This window comes from Megalobrama amblycephala, linkage group LG7 (assembly GCF_018812025.1).
Source record: "Megalobrama amblycephala isolate DHTTF-2021 linkage group LG7, ASM1881202v1, whole genome shotgun sequence".
Lineage (NCBI taxonomy): Eukaryota > Metazoa > Chordata > Actinopteri > Cypriniformes > Xenocyprididae > Megalobrama > Megalobrama amblycephala.
Window position 1 is genome coordinate 16627086 of NC_063050.1, and position 25254 is coordinate 16652339.

Here is a 25254-nt window from a genome sequence, read left to right on the forward strand (position 1 = left end):
TATGAAGGTATGAATTGGAAAAATATTATTGTTATAATTATTTTACATATTTTCAAGAATAGAATACTAGCATAATGATTATTGATTACATAATGATTATACTGCCTACCATTCATTAAAGTCCATGTAAAGCAATATTAAAATATGTGTTGAGTTTGTCACACCACAGAAAAATAAGCAGTATTCTCTGCTCTCAAACTCTGGGGGCGTGTCCGCTGTCAGCACTGAAACCACACCCACTCATGAGAAAGATGTCTCTCTCAACCTACTTGTCTAATGAGTCAAACATACTGATGCATATAAACAAAAGAATCACCTTAGAGGGTTACAAAATTTAGTAGAGTTACTGTGGACTACCTACTAATTATAACACAAGGAAACTTACGCTCCTGTAAAGAGCACATTCAGGGCTTTGCAGAGATACCAGATTTTTAGAGGTTTCCCCATTACAACAACAACTTCTTGGTCTTTAAATATGACTAAAAAAATGAAAATTAGCACTCTTATGGAAATATGATAATATTTTGTGATTATTTAAATCGGATTAATTTTCAAATTGTTTATTATAAATCAACATCTCAGGAAAATGTTATGGGGTTTCAAATCAAAATATGACTTTCTGTTATGAAACAGAACATTGATTTCATACATGTCCACTGTAGAGGACACCGGGACTTAAATCATTTCAGGAGACACAACAAGTGAATAGGGAAAGAAATTATATATCAATATTCCTATTAATTATTAGATATTATTATGAAAATGTTGCCAATTATTGCTCCCATTATTACACTTCTTTTTTCATTGCATGTTGCTCCAAGAACACATTAATATGCAAATTAGATACAGTGTATAGATACATTGTATTGAATGGGAAAACCCATGTATGGCCATTTTACCCTCATACTGCATAAAGTAAAATGGTATATCAATTAATTCCATTATATGTTTCATAACATAGTTGAGAATCATCTTTATACAAAGTTTGGTTAAAAACAATCCTGAAGCCTAAAAATTGATTGGTGATTAAAAAAAAATCCCATTGTTTTTGCCTATACATGTCATTTCATGTCATTTTATTTTTTAAACAACTTAGTCCTGGTGTCCACTACAGAGGACATATCATAACATATGAATAAAATATAATTTTGTAAAAATGTTATTTTTTCATTTGTTTCTTATGCTCTAAACAATATAATGACGTGAAAAAATACTAAATTTAAAAAAAAAAACATTTGGGGGTCTCAGGAGGATATACAACCCCATTTTCAGAAAATTTGGTACATTTTGTAAAATACACTAAAATCTAGAATCTGTTGTTTGTTAATCTCTTTAACCTTTAATTAACTGTACAAAGTACAAAGAATGTTTTAATGTTTTCACTGACCAACTTAAAGGGTTAGTTCACCCAAAAATGAAAATTATGTCATTAATGACTCACCCTCATGTCGTTCCAAACCCGTAAGACCTCCGTTCATCTTCAGAACACAGTTTAAGATATTTTAGATTTAGTCCGAGTCGAGAGCTTTCTGTCCCTCCATTGAAAATGTATGTACGGTATACTGTCCATGTCCAGAAAGGTAATAAAAACATCATCAAAGTAGTCCGTGTGACATCAGTGGGTTAGTTAGAATTTGTTGAAGCATCGAAAATACATTTTGGTCCAAAAATAACAAAAACTACAACTTTATTCAGCATTGTCTTCTCTTCCGGAATCCTTTTCATTGAATTGATTCCATTGAATCCTTTCATCTGTCGGCGTTGGTAATGCACTTTTATGTCGCCATGGCTGTTTTTGGCAATTAGGACATTTGCGACATGCACACTTACGGATGTCCTAATCGGGATGTCCTGTCTTTTAGACAGGGATGAGATGAGTTCGGGCCAAAAGAACTCGCTGGCATCTCTGTATAGACCTGATGTATAGATTTCTCCTTGTATAACAGAGATTCTTGATGCAGCGGGAGACTGTGTTACAGTTTTTCTCTATTGGTTTGGCTCATTTTTTGAAACAGAAATTACATTCTCAAAACTCTAAGATCATTTGGCAAAACAGTCTTACAGTTCAGTACAACACTATAGCTCACTTGCAAAAGCTAATATCTCTCCCAAAACTGTTCACTCATGTTTAAAAACGAAATTCCTTTACCAAATAAATAGTCAGTGCTACAGAAATGGCAAAGATCCTTCTCAATTGCTTTGGCTCATTTCTTGAAACAGACCGGACATTCTCAACACTCTTGGTGCTTTTGTCAAAATAATGTGGATGGTTCGGCACAACACCATGGTTCACCTGCAAAAGCTCATACCTCTCCCAAAACAGTTCACTCATGTGTCAAAACTAAATTTCGTTCTCATTTAAACAGTCAGTGCCCCCAAAATGCTTCGTCCCTTTGGCATTGTGTCAGCACTGCAAGTCAAAATGTTTAGATGTTTTGTCACTATGGCAGAGGACCATTGAAATATCCCTCATGTCCACCTTTCAGTCTTAGTCCAGTCCTTCATTGACAATGGTTACTGTACTGTTTTTGTCTAGCCAGCATAATACATTAAAACTGTAATGGGTCATTGTATGGGACAATGTGAATTTCCACCGTGGCCTGCTCATCAGGGCCTGGTTCACTACTCATCCAAGGATGGTCATGGTGTTCCTACCACCTTACTCTCCTTTCCTCAATCCTATTGAGGAGTTTTTTTCTCTGCTTGCAGGTGGAGAGTGTATGAGCATAGGGCTCAAGATCAGAGGTCCCTGCTCCATGCAATGGACGCTGTGTGTGAGGATATTACAGGAGATCATTGTAGGGGATGGTTGTGACATGAACTGTGTATAAAACTGAAAAAAAAAAAATAGGATTTTAGGGTAAGAGTAGCCTCCAAGGTTTGACATCACACATTGCACTCATAATGCCAAGGAAATTGTAGCCATTATCATTCACACACATAAAGTAACTTCCATACATCAGAGTAAAAAGAAAATTTATACAGCATAATATACTGTAATATAAACACACAAACAAAAAACAATGAAAATTATATGCAGCCTACAGTGCTGTAAAAAAAGCTGGAGTTTCACAACTAACAGTTCTTCACTGGTCGCTGTCCTCACCCTCCCTGTCCTGGACATCGTCCTCACCCTCCTGGCCATCCACACGCTGCTGTCTGTCTGGCCACAGATTCTCATCCACATCACAGCGTATATTCTCCTTTGCAATGCAACGAGGGAAGAAACGGTGTGCATGTCGCAACCATCCCCTACAATGATCTCCTGTAATATCCTCACACGCAGTGTCCATTGCTTCGAGCAGGGACCTCTGATCTTGAGCCCGATGCTCATACACTCTCCACCTCCAAGCAGAGAAAAACTCCTCAATAGGATTGAGAGTAAGGTGGTAGGAACACCATAACCATCCTTGGATGAGTAGTGAACCAGGTTAGCGGGCCACAGTGGAAATTCACATTGTCCCATACAATGACATATTGTGGTAGGTGAGGCCCTACGAGACCTCTCTCATTTTCAGGGTTCAAATCAAAATGAAGGCAGTCCAAGAAGATGAGAAGCTTCTGTGTATTGTATGGGCCAAGTCTGGGGATGTGAGTGACCACACCATTCTCAGATATGGCAGCACACACAGTTATATTGCCCCCTCGCCTCCTTCGTTAGTCAAGTTCTAGTTTCACCTGACTTTCAATTGCTGTAATAAATTTATCAAATGTTCCAAGGATTCATATATGGTATTCATGGTATTATGTTCTTGACTAATTTTGACAATTGAACAGACTATTGTGCATGTGATGACTTATACAATGAAATGACGCTGACACGTTTTGGAGCGAACAACCATTAGACTGAGAATCAACAATCAGTTTAGATCAACAAGATCTATTCACTTGGAAATTGTGCTAAATGTAGGCTACCAGTACTTAATCATTTGCAAAGATGCACTGAGACATTGAGAAATGTACTTAAACATTTGCAATTTGATGAAATGAATGAGATATTCAATTCTGTTGTGAACAATTGCCAAGGGGTTTGGAGATTTGTCCATGTTGTTTTGAGAATGTAATTTCTGTTTCAAGAAATGAGCCAAACCAATGGAGAAAAACTGTAAGTGACAGCAGTTTTTCAAGTACTCCAGAGCGCATGTGGCCATATTTAACAGAGCAGTGCCATCTGAGGGGTCAAAGGTCATGCACATTCAAAAGAAGTTTCCTGCCTGGCCCTACACGAACTGAGATTTCTCTGGATTCCCTGAATCTTTTTACAATATTATGTATGGTAGATGGTGAAAGACCTAAATACTTTGCAATTTTGCATTAAGAAATTTGATTTTTGATTTGTCTGACAATTCTCTCATGACATTTGGCACAAAGTGATGAGCCATAACCCATCTTCTCTTGCGAAGACTGAGATGCTCCTTTTATACCCAAACACGACCCTCACCTATTACCAATTCACCTGCTTATTGTGGACTGTTTAAAAACAGTTGAACATGGATATTCTATAACCTTTTCACTATTATTATGCCTCTTTCCCAGCTTTTTTGGAGTGTGTTGCAGCCATCAAAATCAAAATTTGTTTATATTTACCAAATCTAATTAATTTGGTCAGTAAAAACAATGGAAATCCTTTCTTTATACTTTCGTCAGTTCAAGAGAATTGACAAATCAGATTCTTGATTTTATTGCATTTTACAAAATGTTTTTTGGAAATGGGGTTGTATATATACATATAATTATGTAAGCTTGTGACAGTCTGATCAATAATGAGTTTTGAAGATATATATATATATATATATATATATATATATATAATGCATACCACATTAATATTAAGAATGGTATGCTATGCAATTCCTAACAGCCTGTGCTTCTGTTTAAAATTATGCTGTGGTATGTGGCCCAGCTGCAACTCGGGTTTTGCAGGACAGCTGAAAGATGGGTGTGATAGCGCCTCCTGTTGATGAACAAGCACAATTGCAGTGTTAATATGATATAATGGCATAGAGGAGTGGTTCTCAAACCTGTTCTGGAGGACCACCAGCCAGGGGCGCCGTTGGCACGGGGGACAGGGGGGTCAGGACCCCCGCAGTTTTGAAAAGATAGAAGTCGCCCCCCGCACTTTTGATAAGGGCTGCTTCAATTAGTCACACTATATCATCTTTTAGCTTAGGATATTTTCTTTCAAATGAGACCATTTTCACGTTTCTGTGAGCTTCCGTTCGTAAATAATCAGCTGTTTTGTCGTGGATGTGAACAGGAAATGCGCTCTCGAACGGAGAAACACGCGATCTCCAAACCATCGATCAAAGCGTGCTAACGTTTTAGGACAGGTCGATGGTATAAATCATGCCCGAACGTTAGCGTTTGTCAATCAAGCCAAACCGTCCATTCAGAAACCGAGAAATTTGACACTTTAAGGTAAGGAGGCTGATCTCTCAGGTTGACGCGCGTGCTGGCTTGACTGAAGTTTTCGTGAGGATTTATAGTTTATTTATAGTTTATGATTTCGGTAATTACATATTGAAAAGCATTGATGGCATCTATAAAATAAATATCTGAAATAGAAACGAAAGTGATATTGCCTCATCCAGTGGAGGACGTAGCCAATGTGTTTATAGTTTTTACTAATAGGACAACACGTCTGATTGTACATAATCTCCTAAAATTCCCTCTGAAAAGCATGTATGGCCCATGTTGTCAACATCCTTGAGTTTCGTGTCATAGGTTTATGGTCACGCTGCCATCTGGTGGAAAATTATGGTTGTTACGGGGACAATTGGTAACATTTTTCATTTGCTTTTTATAAATCAATTTCACTTTCAATTTGTATCAATTACGTAACCAAATTATGTCCATTTGAACTAAATGAAATCCCTTATCCTGACAAGCATGGAAGCTTAGAACTTTCCTTTGCACTCCACTTTTATAGAATTCACGTAGCCTACTCTAATTCTTTTGAAATACAATTGAACTTTGGTCCAGAGAGATCAGTAGAAGGTCAGTTGCAATCATTTGAGACCGAATTAACTGAATTGTTATAAGAATGTTCTTTAAATATTCAGTGTTGGAAAACAAAACTCCAGTTTTCTTGACGTTAGAGGAATATTTTTTATAAGGTATAATGTTCCTCAAACGTTCTCTCAACTTAATTTTGATCTAAAAAATCTTTTGATTTGTAACATTCCAAGAACATGAAAATGTTCAGTTTCCTTAATGTTAGTAGAATGTTATTTAAAGGTTAGTATGATGTTCCTGAAACATTCTTTCAATCATTCAAACACCTGCTGTGAACAAACACTGAAAGAAAGAGAAATAAGAACACAAACTACAACTTTCTTCAGCCACAGCCTTAGATGAACTGAAGATAAAAGACATTAAATCTCTGAAGATCTGATTAAACAACTCCACAAACAGCATTACCAGCTTCACTTATTACTAACCAGACTGACTTTATTTCTGTCACACGTCTACAGAAGCTCTTATTGAGAATTAACAGAGGTTTAGATGTTGATGTCTTATTAAAAATGTTTCATGGAGATCGGTGTTTGCTTAAGTTGAGCTCTTGACCCTTGACTTCTGTTGATTTTTTTTTTTTTTATCAGCAATTGCAGGTGTTTTTGGAAAACATTTCTGCATTGATAAAGAAGATCAACATGTCTGTTTTAATAACAGACAGAAGACTGCAAAAAAAATTGTTAGCTGTCTATCTATCTATCTATCTATCTATCTATCTATCTATCTATCTATCTATCTATCTGTCTCTCTGTCCGTCCATCCGTCCGTCCATCTGTCTGCACAAACAGCTTATCAACCTCTTTAAAAAATGTTTTAAAAATGTTTTACTTTTTTTTTTTTTTTTTTTTGTTAGTTTGTTTATCGTCCATGTTCCATATACAGACACAGAAAGTCACTAATGTGATGGTCTCAATTCAGTTCAGATTCACTGTGGATTCTTTCTGTTATAAATGTCTACAAACACATGACAGCTGTAGGACTGTCATGACCAAATAAAGTGCTCAAATTCCATCTCTCTCTCTCTCTCTCTCTCTCTCTCTCTCTCTCTCCCTACCCTCCATCATCTTCCTGCCCTCCTTGCTTAATTTGTTATTACTTAAGAAAAGTGTATGTTGCGTCTTAAAATAGTGAAATTAGTGCAGAAAATACAAACATATTTAACATGCTCTTTTGAATTAAACCAAATGGAGCGAAGAACACATCAAAAACCTGTATGCTCATTTGGAATGACATAACAGAGAGACAATAATTTATATTTTTTGTTATTATACTACTCCTTTAGAACTCATATGACCCCTGCAGTAGTACATTCATGTTCATGATTGGTCAGATGGTCAAGAGGCTTCAGCCAATGAGAAGCAGACTTGTACAGTATGACACATGGACAGAGGGCCATTTAAAAGATGGAGGGGGTCAGAGCCGAACTCCTGCACCACAGGAGCATCTACAGGACTCAACTCTACAGCAGAGACCATGAGCACCCAGTTCAGCAAAGGACCCACGTTCGGACTCTCTGCTGATGTCAGGAATAAGGTAGGTGCATTTTATAATACAAATGCAATAAACTTGGAAGCCAGTGTACGATGTTCTTCATGATCTCTGATGATCTTGATAATATGGTGTTCTCCATATTAAAAAAAAAAAAAAAAAAAAAAATCTACAACATATTGCATATTTAGAATTAATAAGCTGATGCTAATATGCAGTTTTTACCCCACAAGACATTTGTTTTTCTCCCCACCTCACAGAAAAGGCATATACTGAAGTGCATTCTATAAATTTCATCTACATATGGATGTTTTCTCTGTATTAAATTAGACATTGTTCATCAACTTATTTTTGTTATTGAAGCTCATTAAATGGTTAGTTCACCCAAAAATGAAATTTCTGTCATTTATTACTTACCCTCATGCCGTTCCACACCCGTAAGACCTTCATTCATCTTCGGAACACAAATTAAGATATTTCCGTTGAAATCCGATAGCTCTGTGAGGCCTCCATAGGGAGCAATGTACAATTCCTCTCTCAAGATCCATAAAGGTACTAAAAACATATTTAAATCGGTTCATGTGAGTTCAGTGGTTCAATATTAATATTATAAAGCGACGAGAATATTTTGGAGCGCCAAAAAAAACAAAATAACGACTTATTTAGTGATGGCCGATTTCAAAACAATGCTTCAGGAAGCATCGGAGCGTTATGAATCAGTGTGTCGAATCTGCTGTTCGGAGCGCCAAAGTCACGTGAATTCAGCCGTTGACAGTTTGACACGCGATCTGAATCATGATTCGACACATTCATTTATGCTCCGATGCTTCATGAAGCAGTGTTTTGAAATCGGCCATCACTAAATAAGTCGTTATTTTGTTTTATTCAAGATGATTCATAGATGGTTATTAAAACTTCAGTGACAATATCTATTTACTAATATCATAGACAATAATATCTACATTGTTGTTGTTGTTGTTGCTGCTGCAAAATTCTGAATGGCAAAACTGTTATGTTAGCCTAATAATGCATAAACAAGTTCTTATCTCAAATAGCTTGCATACATAATGTTAGAAAAGCATTAGGTTAGGAACAATTTAAACTGTTAAAAAGCACTTACCTTTTCATCCCTTGACATGGCAGCTGGCACAGAAGTATGACCCTCAGGTGGAGGAGGACCTGAGGATTTGGATCCATGAGGTCACAGGTCGAACGGTTCCTGATGACTTCATGCAGGGACTCAAAGACGGTGTGATCCTGTGCGAGTAAGTCTGAGCAGTGAAAGATAGTTATTTAACCAGTTAAAAGGACTCATTGAGAAAAATCGTCACAAAAGGAGGATATTTAGGGACAATTATCACAAAAACACATAATTATAAATATTAATTGAGATAGAATAACAGAAACAAACAAAAGCAAAACTAAAGTGGCTATATTAAGTCAAAAGTAAAAATTCAAGGGTCACACAAAGACCTGCTCTCACAATATTTTTGAGCTTGGCATAATTGCTCTTATATGGTGTTCGTCCACTAGGCTGATCAACAAACTACAACCTGGATCCGTTCCGAAGGTCAATCTTTCAACCCTGAACTGGCACAAGGTAGTGTGTATATCTGCAATGTTTGAATTTTGAGGCATCGCTCGCATTGCTCCTTGACAAATTTGTGTGCATACTATGTTTAAGGGCGACTTCTTGGGTTTCAAGTTATGAAATGGAAACCATTAGCCACATTTTTGCCGTTTTAACAACTCAGAGAAATGCAGAGAATGTAGACACTGGATGAGTGTACAGAAGTGCGAGTTAGGATGAAGGCAACTGATTTACTCAAAAAAAAAAAAAAAAAAAAGCTGCAGACTGGATTTCTCATTGGCATTGTCAAACTGGTTATTGATTTACAGTGCAAACAGTTACAGAAGATAAAAGAAACATGCAATTAAGGGTAGTCTACATTAACAAGGAATGCAACACAAGAGTCAAACTCATCTAATGAATGGACTATTTTACCTCATTAACTCCAGTCTGTTTAAAGTACTTCAACTGTGGAACTGGCCAACAAATACTATATTTCCGGACATGACATAGTAGTATCTATGAGACAAGGGCCTGGTTTCACAGACAGGGTTTAGATTAAGCCAGGATTAGGCCTTTTATATAGCTTTCATAAACATGCCTTAGAAAGAAAACATTACTAGTGTGCATCTTGACACTGGAATGTTTTAAGATATATCAGAGCAAGTTGCTTTCAGTTAAAACAGCTCAAACATGCATTTTAGTCTGGGACTAGCTTAAGCCTTGTCTGTGAAACTGAGGGAAGAAGATTTGGGAGAAATCTGGACTTCACCCAGAGATGCATCCATCCCTATATATTTTCATCTATCCCCTCAATCTCTTTTAGTTGGAGAATATCACTCACTTTGTGCGAGCCATTGGTGAATACGGTCTGAAACCATATGACATCTTTGAGGCCAACGACCTTTTTGAGGACATGAACCACACCCAGGTCCAGTGTACCCTCATCACTTTGGCTGGAGTGGTGAGAAAAACTAATAAAACTCTTTAATATACAGTAGGCTTGCTGCGGTAGTCAGTGTTTTACACGGTGTTCGGCCGTACACAATCACATTACTTGCCACCACGGCACAGCCCCCCACTGTTGTTTTGCTTTTTTATAGAAATAAAAACCATTTAGTTCATTTGGACAACAGACACTACAATTATAAACTGAAAGCATCTGCTTTAGGTTGTTTTAAATGTTTGCCCAACCTGCTGGGTCCTATTCAACTCAACTATTGTTTAAAAATGACTGTATTGCTTGCTTAAAATGAACCCAATGTATGTTGGAAATTAAACAATAAACATTTATTAAATTGCTTATTAATAAATGTTCAACTTTTGATTATTATTGTTGCCTCTAGTAATTATGTGTCTGATTTTTAATTTCCAACCTATTTTGGGTTCATTTTAAGTCAGCCATATAGTAATTTTTATACCATAGTTGGGTTAAATAAAACTGCCCAGAAGGTTGGGCAAACATTTAACCCATTCACTGGGTTAATCCATTTTATAACTCATCTTGCGTTCACACCATGACGAGATTTCATCTAGAGCATTTACTTCCTTGTAGAGCTTGTAATTACAATTTGAAAGCTGGGAATGAGAGCTGAGAGCTCTTACTTGTACCACATGACCGCTGTGTTGCCATAGAAAGGCATATTTCCCAGCCTGAGGACGTGAACAGCTCCGAGTAGAACGTCACGTGTTGTTATCTCGAAGATTTCACTTATTGCATGACGAGAGTAAGGAGAGAGGAGGTGCGCAACATAATATCTTATCTTGTAAAATGTGTGATCAGTACCGCACTTCCTATACACAAAGTTTGTGTGATCGCGAATTCCAAATCGAGCGTGCATTCAAAAGCGATAACACCCCCTGTGGTATCAGTAATGCCTAGTTTATAGGCCTACTGGTGTGAAAATTTCCTCGCTGTGACATCCGTAATAAGCAGCTTGATCAAACAACCAAAAATATTTTACGCTGTTTCTGCTGTCTTTTTCCATGTTCTCTCTTCACCCAGGCCAAGACTAAAGGCTTCTACACAAAAAGTGACATTGGTGTGAAGTATGCAGCAAAAAAGCAAAGGAAATTCAATCCTGACAAGATGAAAGAAGGGAACAACATTATCAGCCAACAGGTCACATGACAAATACTTGGAAATAGATGCCAACTTTGACACTTTGAATACTGGAAAAAACAACATGCAATTACACAGAAATGGAAATGAGCCTAAACTAGACAAAGATCAAGAGTATGTAAATTAACAATTTGAATTACAGTTGCATTTGATATGAATGTAACACAGTCTCTGCTTCTGTAGCACCTGCAGCTAAGACACAATAAACACTTTATTTCAGTAGTCCACTTTAGACATTCTACTAACTAAAAGTAGTACCTTTGCAACAAGAGGTCATCTAACTCTCATTAGAGTATTAGTAACTGTCTGCTTAATATCTGCTAACACTTTATTCTGACGGTCCCCAACAGACATTCTACTGACTATAAGAAACTTTGCAACTACAATTCTGTTAAACTAGCCCGAACCCAAACACCTAACCCTAACTTGACAGTCTACTAGAGTTAGTCGACATGTAGTTGCATATTAATGAGAGTTAGTCGACATGTAGTTGCAAAGTTATTTGTAGTAGTTAGTACTGTAGTAGAATGTCTGAAGTGGTAATATTTTTTATGTTTTCAAAAGAAGTAAATACATTTAAATGCCAAAAATTTTAAATAGCTGTTATATATGTGTGTATATATATATATATCATTTTAATATACTGATCAAGAAACATTTCTTATTATTATTATCAATTATTATCTTATGTTTATTGTCACAAAACAGTTGTGCTGCTTCATATTTTTGTGTAAACGATACTTTTTTCAGGAATATTTGATGAATCAAAAGTTCAAAAACAGCATTTATTTGAAACAGAAATCTTTTATAATTTTGTAAATGTCTTTTCTGCCTCTTTTGACCAATTTAATGGATCCTTGCTAAATAAAAGTTTTTTTTTTTTTTTTTTTTTAAATCTAACCAACCCCAAACTTTAAAACAGTAGTAAATATACTATTTCTCATCTGATTCACAGATGGGCTCCAATAAATTTGCCAGCCAAAAGGGCATGACCTCATATGGAACCAGACGCCATCTCTATGATCCCAATATAGGCATGGAGAAACCAGCGGATCGATCCACTATAAACCTCCAGATGGGCACAAACAAATGTGCCAGTATGGTGAGAGCACATGCTGCATTAACGCCAAAATCACTGTAATTATGAGATGACCACTCCATTCATGTCCTTCTCGGATAATAAAATTGATACATATGTGGCTTTATTGCTGATGACAGTAAAATACTTTAATCACACTATTAATTCACCTCTATGCTCTTGAAAATGCTTAAGAATTCAGAAAGCAGCTTTTATATAGCTTTATATTGTTTGTAATAAAATTATATGTCTTGAAAGTTCAAGAATGCCATAAAAAATTCCCGAATTGTTGCAATTACAATATATTTATATATTAACTATGTCTTTGTCCTGGTGTAGGCTGGAATGTTTGCTCTTGGCACGGCTAGACAAGTTACTGAGAAGAACGTGAATCTAGACCCGGTGGACACGACAACAGTATCTCTGCAGATGGGAACCAACAAAGTTGCGTCTCAGAGCGGCCTTACTCCGATGGGAGGCTCACGTCTAGTGTACGACCGCAAATACTGCGCCATGCCTAATGAACAAGACGTCATTGATTTTGCTAATTAATACACTTTGGTATTCAGCATTGGTTGGCAACGTCCCTTTCTCCTGATTGATCTCAGAGCAGCTTAACTAAATTAAATGATCATTTTTACGTGGATGATGTAAGGATACATTTTCTCTCCTTAATTAGAAAAACAATGAAGCTGCTCTCTGATCAGTTTAAAAGCGATCACCTAGCAAACAAAATCTTTAGTTTAAGGTGCTTCATTATGGATCATATTGCTTAAAATTGTATGTAATTGGCCTTTAGTCTCAGAATATACTAGATCAGAAAAAGTTACTGGTGATTGGACATAAACAAAAGATCATCGATTAATGCCTATAGGTGGGGAAATTACTAAACAACAATGTCGATACAAAGGTAATGAAAGCATAAAATGTTTATGTTATTGTTCTGAAGTAGGGTCAGGACAAGATCCTGTCCCCTACATTTGGTCCCTTGTCTTCAGTTATTAATTTATGTTCTTTAGGTTCATTAAAGGTACACTATGTAATTTTTGGCCCTCTAGAGGTTAAATAAAACTGCATGCATTTTTAGGAAGAATATTGTTTTGTTGTACGCAATTTCCTGTGAAAACCATCCCAACAAGTCTAAAACGTAAACACTTATTAGGCTTACCATAGTGAATCAGGGTAAGACAAAATCACATTTTGGAAGAAGGATTGATTATGTATTTGGTATTTTTTTAAAGTTGCATAGTGTGCCTTCAGAGAAAAGGAAGTTGAATCATTCACACTGATGTCTGTTCAAATGTATGTTCAGATTATACACCACTTGTGTAAGTATTAAGGAAGTGATGCAATGTTCAGAGGAAAGTGTGAAAGCATTTGTGCATTTCACACACTTTTGATCTTTTCAGCCTGTGCTTGCTATGTCTGCATTGGAGAATTGTGACATCTTCTTTCCATCTTCTGTCTGTACTGTTTAAAATGTATCAGCAGAAACCAACATTTCTTGGCAATTGCATATACAGTATAATGTGTATAATTACTTTGTCACAAAAAACAAACAAGAAAATACTCACAAGATAGAAGAGCATTAAAGAGAAATGTAACTAATATTCCTTTGGTTGTCTTAGTCCTATACTGTTTGGGCATCCTTAACAAATCTACTGACACTTACATGGTACAGTGATAGAACTGACTTTATATGTACTGTAATAGGCTACTGAATGATTGTATTGGACCATGGCATCATGTTACTCCAAGGTTCATCAGAGAGCACAATGGAATTGCATTAGCAAGCTATGGTGCAAAAAAAAAAAAAAAAAAAAAAAAAAAGACCTGCACAAAAAGTAATTCTATGATACTTTTTTGGCACTTTTCTTTAGAATTCTCTTGAATTTACTCTATGCATTCTGAATATAAAATATTATATTTTACATTAGATAATTAAACAATGACCAAACTTGCGTAAGTTCTTGGTCGTTGCAGTAAAATTCAGAATTTATTAAAACCAACGCGTTGAAAAAAAAAAAAAGTCAAGTTGTAAAACGCCGTATTTTAATGCAATGTGACGTACTAGCTCGCTAAATGAAAGCATGTTAGAAAGAGGTGTGTCTGTAAGTTGTTTTATTCGAGAACCTCTTGAGCCGATTCGAAATGAATCCTGTTTTGTGAACGTGTTTAACCGATTCATTAAAAAAGATCCAACTCACATGAACGATTCGTTCACGAACCGAACGTGCATTTCCTGTCATTTGAGTTCGGCAGACATGTTCCAACAGGTATTATACCAAAACATTCTCACATTTTGTACCTACCTGGATAAATGATAAATACGCTACCAAGTTTAATTTCTCATATTGGTCGCTTTTCTGAAACGCGACCACGAGCGTCAAAGAAATGTAAGAGATTTTGTGTTTGCCGTTAGCTTTAGTGTTCAGTTAAATATAAAACATTAAAGCACGCTGTTGTACATTCATTGGTCATTTATGTCACTTATATGAAAATAGCAATTGTTGATTTTTTTGTTGAATTGTTACATTTCGGAGGTTAGCATAAAACTGCAAAAATGATCATTTAATTATATTAACGCTCCAAATTTTTACTTGCTTCTATTAGGTCACATCTGTGGTATTTTTGTTTAATGAACTATTATCGTTACTGGCAACCTATTTCTCATTTAACTGTCTATTAAAATTAATAAATGGACATGAAAAATTTCACATAAATATTTGCATTTAATTACAAACCCGATTCCAAAAAAGTTGGGACACTGTACAAATTGTAAATAAAAACAGAATGCAATGATGTGGAAGTTTCAAATTTCAATATTTTATTTAGAATACAACATAGATGACATATCAAATGTTTAAACTGAGAAAATGTATCATTTTAAGGGGAAAATAAGTTGATTTTAAATTTCATGGCATCAACACATCTCAAAAAAGTTGGGACAAGGTCATGTTTACCACTGTGTGGCATCCCCTCTTCTTTTTATAACAGTCTGCAAACGTCTGGGGACTGAGGAGACAAGTTGCTCAAGTTTAGGAATAGGAATGTTGTCCCATTCTTGTCTAATACAGGCTTCTAGTTGCTCAACTACCTTAGGTCTTCTTTGTCGCATCTTCCTCTTTATGATGCACCAAATGTTTTCTATGGGTGAAAGATCTGGACTGCAGGCTGGCCATTTCAGTACCCGGATCCTACTTCTACGCAGCCATGATGTTGTAATTGATGCAGTATGTGATCTGGCATTGTCATGTTGGAAAATGCAAGGTCTTCCCTGAAAGAGACGTAACTGGATGGGAGCATGTTGTTCTAGAACTTGGATATACCTTTCAGCATTGATGGTGCCTTTCCAGATGTGTAAGCTGCCCATGCCACACGCACTCATGCAACCCTATACCATCAGAGATGCAGGCTTCTGAACTGAGCGCTGATAACAACTTGGGTTGTCCTTGTCCTCTTTTGTCCGGATGACATGGCGTCCCAGTTTTCCAAAAAAGAACTTCAAATTTTGATTCATCTAACCACAGAACAGTTTTCCACTTTGCCACAGTCCATTTTACATGAGCCTTGGCCCAGAGAAAACACCTGCGCTTCTGGATCATGTTTAGATATGGCTTCTTTTTTGACCTATAGAGTTTTAGCCGGCAACGGCGAATGGCACGGTGGATTGTGTTCACCGACAATGTTTTCTGGAAGTATTCCTGAGCCCATGTTGTGATTTCCATTACAATAGCATTCCTCTATGTGATGCAGTGCCATCTAAGGGCCCGAAGATCACGGGCATCCAGTATGGTTTTCCGGCCTTGACCCTTACGCACAGTGATTGTTCCAGATTCTCTGAATCTTTGGATGATATTATGCACTGTAGATGCTTATAACTTCAAACTCTTTGCAATTTTTCTCTGAGAAACTCCTTTCTGATATTGCTCCACTATTTTTCACCACATCATTGGGGGAATTGGTGATCCTCTGACCATCTTGACTTCTGAGAGACACTGCCACTCTGAGAGGCTCTTTTTATACCCAATCATGTTGCCAATTGACCTAATAAGTTGCAAATTGGTCCTCCAGTTGTTCCTTATATGTACATTTAACTTTTCCAGACTCTTATTGCTACCTGTATCAACTTTTTTGGAATGTGTAACTCTCATGAAATCCAAAATGAGCCAATATTTGGCATGACATTTCAAAATGTCTCACTTTCAACATTTGATATGTTATCTATATTCTATTGTGAATAAAATATAAGTTTGTGAGATTTGTAAATTATTGCATTCCTTTTTTATTCACAATTTGTACAGTGTCCCAACTTTTTTGGAATCGGGTTTGTATTTAATTAGTTGAGAAGACACTTGCTACCAATCACAAACGTGTATTCCAGTGTAATTGTAATAATTCATTATGCATGGGTAAAATTTGTGGGCTCTGTCCATGCAGGATCTGTCCCCTCTGACAACGGCCCTGATTTTTGATAATGACTGGCTGGTTGTTTATGATCCCAACTGTATGTGACTATGAAATGGAAGAGCAAAAATTTTAGGAATGTACAGTCTCCATTACTTTTTTATTCCTAAATTGTAATACAATGCTGCATTCCTTTTCTAATCCATTCTCACTCTGTGTGTGTGTATTCTCAGGTGTCATTTAAAGAGCTGATGAAAGTGTTAGGGCTGGGAGCCGTAGCTTTCGTTCTGGGGGTGGAGTGGTTAGACTGGCTGAAGCGGCGTCTGAGAGTCTCTCGCGGGCCTCTAAAAGAAGTTCTGTTCTTTCCTTCACCCCATGTCTGTGTCGAGCACCTGTTCACACGCCATGGACGTTTCCCATGGTAGTTTGGTCAACTTTTTCCTAATCTAAATGTGTAATAGTGTGTAAATCAACTAATTTCTCTGCTTTCTCGGCCCTCAGTGCATGTCCACTCCCCCATGGAGTTGAGACATCCTTCTCCAGGCTCCTTGAGCATCTCCTGTCTGCATGTAGGTCACTGGACCTGTGTGTGTTCTCCTTCTCTCACATGGAGCTGAGCAGGGCGATTCTCCTCCTGCACAAACAGGGAGTCATTGTACGAGTCGTTACAGACAGAGACTACATGACCATTACCGGATCTCAGATCGGCACCCTTCGTAAGGCAGGTGTGTGGATGTATATACTGTATGTTTCAGTCTAAATAGTTTTAGCATGTTAATGAATATGGCAGTTGTAATGTATTTGGCCTTAGCCAAATTAGACCAAATACATAACATTATAAACTTAGCCCCTTATGAACACTATCACTTTGGAATAAGGTCTCTAGTGTTCCACTAACCAGCAGTAACCAGACAGACTCCAGACATTACCTTTGAATATGCTTTAAAGGGCCATGAAACTCTAAACCAAATTTTCTGAGATTCTAACAGTTATGTGTGTTGAACAGCATAGAAGTCAATGTTACCATCCGTTAGTTTTGAATGTAGGAGAAAACTAATTTTAAACCTTTTTGCACTGTTTTCAATTCCTGGTTTAAATTCGACTTTGTGTCAACATTCTCTCATACTATAGTATGGTGATGACTCATCGGTGTCTCGTTGTAATTACTCATGAGCCTGCATGTCCTTATCCTATGAGAAGACGTGTTGCTTAATTCATGACAGCACTCGCCTGATTATTCATGACATTGATTTCCTCTGACAGACGCTTCAAACAGTGAGATTGCATACAATAAGCAAGAGATGCATGAAAGGTGCAATATGTCAGATTTTTGCAGTAAAATATCTAAAAACCACTAGGCCAGTGTTATATATTTTGTTTACTTGAGTACTTACAATATCCCAAATGTTTCCAACTATTTGTAAATCATGAGAAAAAATGCGAGGAGTCGCCTGTCAATTGCGTCAGACCTGCGTTACCCTCGGTTTCCGGTTTTATTTTGTAGAAACCATGGAAACACCAAAGACGCTTTAATATTTACACGTTTTAATAAACAAGGGAACAACTGTTTTGATATATTTATAGACAAAATTATTGTTATATAGCTCAACACGTTTAGTCTTACTGTTTAAATCAATTTTCTTGATTTATTTGCGAGTACCATGCTTTACCATGCCTCAGAGAAAAACACTATTTTGTCAAGTGGCTAATAGCCATCAGATGCAGCTTTATTTTTATTAAGAGTAATACAGAATTTTCTCCATTATACAATACGTTTTAAAATTAATTGCATGCCATTTATCAACACAAGCCATCCAGTATTTAATATGATAATCTAAAATCGATCTATCTTACTGCAGTGTGCAACAGTGTCTCACAGCAGCCGCCGAACGAACGTACAGAGTAACGTTATAACATCATTTTCAACACGCTCAAATGTATCTAATATGATAAACAGAGCTGTGTTACCTCATACTCATGTCCGGAAAGGCGGAAGCGGCGACTGTGTCATAATAAAAGTTCCACTGCTCGCGGCGTGTTGTGCAATCGCTCCAGCGGCCTCATTCAGCTCCCACAACACTTGGTCCTGCTCTGCTTTATACTATAGTAACGTTAATAATCTCATCCATGAACATGATTTCTTCCTGAGTCCTATCCCGATTGTTTCCACCGGCTGTGATTTGAAGCACATTTCCCAAGATTCCACGCTCAAACTTGCCCTCATCAAGCTACGCCTTTGTTTTGAATAGGCCTCTAGCGACCTCTAGCGGACATAAATCATACATATTGTACCTTTAATGGGTCAAAAACGAGTGTTTGTTTTTGCTTTGTAAGAGTTTTTGTGTCACACAAGTTCTCTTCAATACCTGTGTCATTGACACAAATGTGATTCATCCACACTGTGAGTTTACCGGTCTTTATGGCTCTTTAACTGATCAAATGGCTCAACGCTGAAAAACGCTGTAAAATAAGTCTCAAAAGTTATCAAAGATGCAACAGCGTGTTTAGGGCTGGGCGATATATCGCATGCGATTCTCACGCGCATTTCGTCAGTAAAGCCGGTTCCCTGATTACCGCTAAATCGCCATCACCTGCTTTCAAATGGAGCGCCATTTAACAGACAGAGCCGTAGTTCACTGATAAGCCACGCAATATCACGTTCATATCGCAGATGAATCGCCTTCGATAATGAACACGATATTTGCGTGGCTTATCAGTGAACTACGGCTCTGTCTGTTAAATGGCGCACCATTTGAAAGCAGGTGATGGCGATTTAGCGGTAATCAGGGAACCGGCTTCACTGACGAAATGCGCGTGAGAATCGCATGCGATATATCGCCCAGCCCTAAGCGTGTTCATATATGCATTCGATGCAGAGAACAAAATGTGAATGGCTGTGCATTTATTTGTGCATTAAATTAAAAACCATGTGTATATTGTGTTGCATGTAACGGTAATTTGAAGTATGCATTTGTGGGAGGCTTTGATGCTTTCAATGAGAGCGAAATAAAACTGTCAGAATCAGAGGCTGTTGCTGTGTTGTCAGTCTCCCCTCATCCCCCTCTAATTCACAGCTTAACCACACCTACTTCTGTAGAATTTTTCAAAACTGTGGTGTGAAACAGGGGGTTTCACGACCCTTTAATCACGGCCGGGAGGATCTCGGACCAATTTCAGAGAAAATCCCTTTAACCAAAAGATGTTTTGTTTCCTCTTTTGTTAAAGTCAGACACACTAACTTTGGCCTAAGTGTTGGGGACATTTAGTTTTCAAACGCAAGAAAAAGCAATCTTAGTTATGATTAATTTTAAAAAATCCTTTACATAGACATACATAAATCCTGTAGCAGATCTAGACATGTGGAGCTGGGGTAGTGGAGGGTCTCAGAGGAACTGCAGGACCAGTTTACGACGAACACTGAACCAGACTATTTAAATGTTGAGCAAGCCATCTCAATGGCTTCAAGATCAGCAGAGGCCAATCAGTGTGTGCGATTGCATGCAAAGGACCTATCAGCCTGTGCCATCTAGAGTTTCATGACTGAACTAGATATATACACTGATGAGTCACAGGATATTGTTGATCATCTCCTAACAAGACCACATTTTAAGGTCTGGGTAGATTAGATGGAAAGCAAACAATCAGGCATGTGTTGGATGCAGGAGGAATGGGCAGGAATAAAGATCTGAGTGACTTTGACAAGGGCCAGATTGTTATGGCAAGACGACTGGATCAGAGTACCTCTGAAACAGCAAGGCTTGTGTGTTGCTCCTGGTCAGCATGGTGAGAATTTACCAACAGTGGTCCGAGGAGGGACAAACCACAAACCGGGGTGTTGGGTGCGCAAGGCTCATTGACGCAAAAGAACAATGAAGGATATCCCTTCTGGTCTGAGCCAACAGAAGGTCTACTGTGACACAAGTCACACAAACTTTTAATTATGTTATGGGAGGAAAGTGCAGAGTTGCACTCTGCTCTGTATGAATTTGAATAAAATGAAAACTAAAAGACTTTCAAATCACATGAGTCAGAATTTTATTCACAATAGAACATAGATAACATAAAAGTTTAAACTGAGAAATTTTACAATTTTATGCACAAAATGAGCTCATTTCAAATTTAATGCCTGCTACAGGTCTCAAAATAGTTGGGACGGGGGCATGTTTACCATGGTGTAGCATCTTCTCTTCTTTTCAAAACAGTTTGAAGACGTCTGGGCATCGAGGTTATGAGTTTCTGGAGTTTTGGTCTTGGAATTTGGTCCCATTATTGCCTGATATAGGTTTCCAGCTGCTGAAGAGTTTGTGGTCATTTTTGACGCATTTTTTGTTTAATGATGCATCAAATGTTCTCTATAAGTGAAAGATCTGGACTGCAGGCAGGCCAATTCAGCACCCGCACTCTTCTACGACGAAGCCATGCTGTTGTAATAGCTGCAGTATGTAGTTTTGCATTGTCCTGCTGAAATACACAAGGCCTTCCCTGAAATAGACGTCGTCTGGAGGGGAGCATATGTTGCTCTAAAATATTTATATACCTTTCAGCATGCATAGTGGCCTCCAAAACAGGCAAGCTGCCCATACCGTATGCACTTATGCACCCCATACCATCAAAGATGCTGGCTTTTGAACTGAACGCTGATAACATGATGGAAGGTCTCCCTCCTCTTTAGCCAGGAGGACAGGGCGTCCGTGATTTCCAACAAAAATGTCAAATATGGACTCGTCTGACCAAAGAACACTTTTCCACTTTGAAACAGTCTATTTTAAATGTGCCTTGGCCCACAGGACATGATGGCGCTTCTAGACCATGTTCACATATGGCTTCCTTTTTACATGATAGAGCTTTAGTTGGCATCTGCAGATGGCACGGCGGATTGTGTTTACTGACAGTGGTTTCTGGAAGAATTCCTGGGCCCATTTAAGTAATGTCATGGACACAATCATGCCGATGAGTGATACAGTGTCGTCTGAGGGCCCGAAGACCACGGGCATCCAATAAAGGTCTTCAGTCTTGTCCCTTACACACAGAGATTTCTTCAGTTTCTCTGAATCTTCTGATGATATGTAATGTACTGTAGATGATGTGATTTGCAAAGCCTTTGCAATTCGACGTTGCAGAACATTGTTTTTAAAGTATTCCACAATTTTTTTACACACTTTTTCACAGATTGTAGAGCCTCTGCCTATCTTTACTTCTGAGAGACTCTGCCTCTCTAAGACATCCCTTTTATAGCTAATCATGTTACAGACCTGATATCAATTAACTTAATTATTTGCTAGATGTTTTCCCAGCTGAATCTTTTCAAAATGTTTTGCTTTTTCAGCCATTTGTTATCCCTGTGCCAACGTTTTTGAGACCTCTAGCAGGCATCAAATTTGAAATTAGCTCATTTAGTGGATAAAAGTGTAAAATTTATCTATGTTCTATTATGAATTAAATATTGGCTCATGTGATTTGAAAGTCTTTCAGTTTTTATTTTATTCAAATTTAAAAAACGTCCCAACATTTTTTTTTTTTTTCTTCACGACTAGGTAAACCTCATTACTGTATTTAGCATGGGCCTGTCCTCACAGCTATGGTATGCAGTATGAAATCATTTATAGTCAGAACTTGCACGACTGTTGCAAGTGGTAAATGTGTCATTCATACCTAGATTACAAGAGCAGCGCAGCTCACACATGTTCTGTCTGACTCAACCTTTGTTATTTCAGTACACACTGCTGTAACTTCTGCAAGCTCTCACACCCGGTTACTGCAGACTGATGCGTTAGTGCAAAATTAAAGGATCTAGATTATTCGCACATGGCGAATTTGACAGATGTTGCTAAATCACACCTGCAAGTGGATTTGGAGCTAATTAATAGTTTCCAATCTGTTTTTCACCTCTGTTACAGGCATCTGCGTGAGGCATGAGATGAGCTCAGCCGTTCATATGCACCATAAGTTTGCATTAGTGGATGGCAAGAAATTGATCACTGGCTCCCTCAACTGGACCCTAACTGCAGTCCAGAGCAACAAAGAAAACGTCATGGTTACAGAGGAGCCGGAGCTGGTACAGCCCTATCAGCAGGAGTTTCAGAAGCTGTGGGAGGCCAATGATCCAGCCAATCACAAACCTCAAACCACAAACGGGGGGCTAAATAGATAGACATGTAAGGTTGAGTGGATAGATAGGGCTTTACCTTTCTTTTTTCCTTAAGTTTTACATTACATAGTTCTACATGGAGGCGTTTATTTTATTTGTTGGATTACTTTTAGATGCTGAAAGCTAGTTTTGTTATTTCTGACTGTTTGTCTTCATGGCAATCTCAACACCTTTAGGTGTTTTACATTCAAATTTTCATGAACATTTTTTAAATAACAATTTTCATATTTAGTTCAATATAATTACAATTATTAAAGATGTGCCCTTAGTTCAAATAAAATCTGCTAAAATATTCCATAGCTCTGCTTATAAACACCTAGTGTGTAAAGCAAGCTGAAACCTGTGAGTGTGTTTCATAGCCATGCCTTTGATTGCTCAATTCCTGAAGGCGCTCGCCTTTTGTGTTCCTCTTTTGTGACTAGGACATTTTAGATAAGCTTGTTTCTGTATCTATGTACCTGAATATTATATCAAAAAATAAATATCTTTAAATAAAAGATGTAAATAGACTTAATGTACTGAAGAATTTATTAAGATTGTTTCAACCCAAATTTGGGTAAAAAAAAAAAAAAATGGATAAACCCAACCATTGGGTTAAATTTACAAGTCCCCCTGTGGTGAAAAATCAAGTTTTTAAAATTGTTCATATGTCTATGCGGTGTTTTTAATATGCTTTAAAACAAACTATGTGCAAATTTATAAGACAACACCATTGCTGAGTATTTATTTAAAATTGCAGTGAAAAAAAGAAAGTCTCAAACCTGGGGTTTGAAATCGCTGGTGCTTCTGATGTCACAAACTAAAAGTAGAGCGCAGTCTCGGGAGTACCCCCCGGCCTGCGAGGGGCGATAGGGGTATGTGGCGAGCAGGGCGGGCGAGAGCCGTGAGGGAACGGCGTGAGGCCGGTGACGCGAGAGATAATGAGCTTCACCTGCGAGGCACACCGGCCTTGAGTCTCTCATGGAGGAGCTCCGGAAGCATAAAAGGAGGAGCGACGACTGGCCTGGATATTATTTTATGTTTTATTATGTTTGTGTGGCTGGCAGACGTCCGCGAGGGTCTGTCGGCATTACGTTCGTTTTGTATTTGTTTATTTTGTTATTAAAATTTTGTTAAACGTTTGCCAGTTCCCGCCGCCTCCTTCCCGTACATACAAACTGTGTTACACGAAGTATATGCCTTTCTCCACTGACATTAAGTTGTTCAAATCGTTTCTAAGGATACTGATTGTTAGAAGACAACTGCTGTCTGACTAGCGAATGGAACATGGTTTGTTTTACATTAACAACACATTATTAGCTTTTTGATAATGTAGTCAAGCAAAAGGCTTATCATATTAATAACCGTTATGTGTCTGGAGTTGTAAAAAGCGATAGGCCTACCATTGTGCAGCATTTACTTCAGTAAGTTCACCGAGTGGATCTCTTGAGCTTGTGCGAGTGAGTGGAGGCGGGGCTAATTAGCATATTCATATATCTGTGTATAATAAATGAGGCAAGGGTGTGGAGTTACATTCAAGCTATTTTAAGACATGAAGAAATTTTTTTCACATGAAAAAATGTTTAAATGTGTCATTTTGGTGATCAAAGAGTTTTAAGAGATACAATTATTGTTCAATTAGCAATATGAACACACAAAAAAATCAAGGACATGATTCGGACATGCTAAAAATAGTCACACTTTCTTTGAAACACCCACTCAAACACACATTAACAGACGCACACAACACACCATTATACACACACAAATTAACCGGTTTGGCTGTAACAATATTGTAAAATTGAGACAAAACTCAAATAAGAGGTTGAAATCATATCAGACCCAGATTTATTAAGCTGTAATAAAACATACCCGTTCATTTTTGTTATATTTTTATTGACTTTTGATGTTATGTGTAACAAAATGCCCTCCTCTGTGTTCAGGTTTGACTGTAGTAAAATGAATGCAAAAACCGACACTTCAAATCAACATTTTAAACCAAAAAAATCTAAACCTTGACAAAAAGTAGTCTTTGAGAATGTCTAAGTATAAATCCAAATCTTAATAAAATATAAGTATTTGTGTCTATAAAACACTAGAGAATTTATACGCCACTTTATATAGAACTATATAGGAATCTAGTGGTTACACCATGGCACTGCATAAGGTTTTCTTTTTTTACCCCCAACAAAATGGCACTAATCTGCCTTCAAAAAAATTTATTTTAAATGCCTTGTCTCTATTTTAACATGGAATACTGCTTTAATTAAATAATTTCTAAATATATTCGAAAAAAAAAAGTGTATTTTTTTCAATGGGGAAAAATAGTTAATAAAAATTGTATAAATAGTGCATAGTATCATAAAATACCCTCGAAATTTTATATAATAATCAAAAAATATTATTGAACAAAAATATATTACATTGTTTTCCTGAAAAACAAAAAA

General features: G+C 37.3%; 2 protein-coding genes across 7 annotated transcripts; both read left to right on the forward strand.

The window, feature by feature from the left end:
* Positions 1 to 7176: 7176 nt before the first annotated feature.
* Positions 7177 to 13883, forward strand: cnn1a (calponin 1, basic, smooth muscle, a). Its single transcript, XM_048196151.1, has 7 exons — positions 7177 to 7548; positions 8647 to 8768; positions 9037 to 9103; positions 9900 to 10037; positions 11079 to 11195; positions 12151 to 12297; positions 12613 to 13883. The coding sequence occupies exons 1-7, from the start codon at positions 7396 to 7398 to the stop codon at positions 12823 to 12825; spliced, it is 957 nt and encodes a 318-aa protein (XP_048052108.1). The 5' UTR covers positions 7177 to 7395; the 3' UTR covers positions 12826 to 13883.
* A 512-nt stretch (positions 13884 to 14395) lies between these two features.
* On the forward strand, positions 14396 to 23337 carry pld6 (phospholipase D family, member 6). Of its 6 annotated transcripts, none has more exons than XM_048196154.1 (5): positions 14446 to 14549; positions 16714 to 16780; positions 16914 to 17101; positions 17182 to 17405; positions 22578 to 23337. In XM_048196154.1, the coding sequence occupies exons 2-5, from the start codon at positions 16751 to 16753 to the stop codon at positions 22829 to 22831; spliced, it is 696 nt and encodes a 231-aa protein (XP_048052111.1). In that variant the 5' UTR covers positions 14446 to 14549; positions 16714 to 16750; the 3' UTR covers positions 22832 to 23337. The 6 variants fall into 6 exon arrangements, with proteins under 6 accessions (XP_048052109.1, XP_048052111.1, XP_048052110.1 ...); XM_048196153.1 differs by having other exon boundaries at positions 14528 to 14549; positions 16714 to 16820; XM_048196156.1 differs by having other exon boundaries at positions 14531 to 14549; positions 16714 to 16816.
* The last annotated feature ends 1917 nt before the right edge of the window (positions 23338 to 25254 follow it).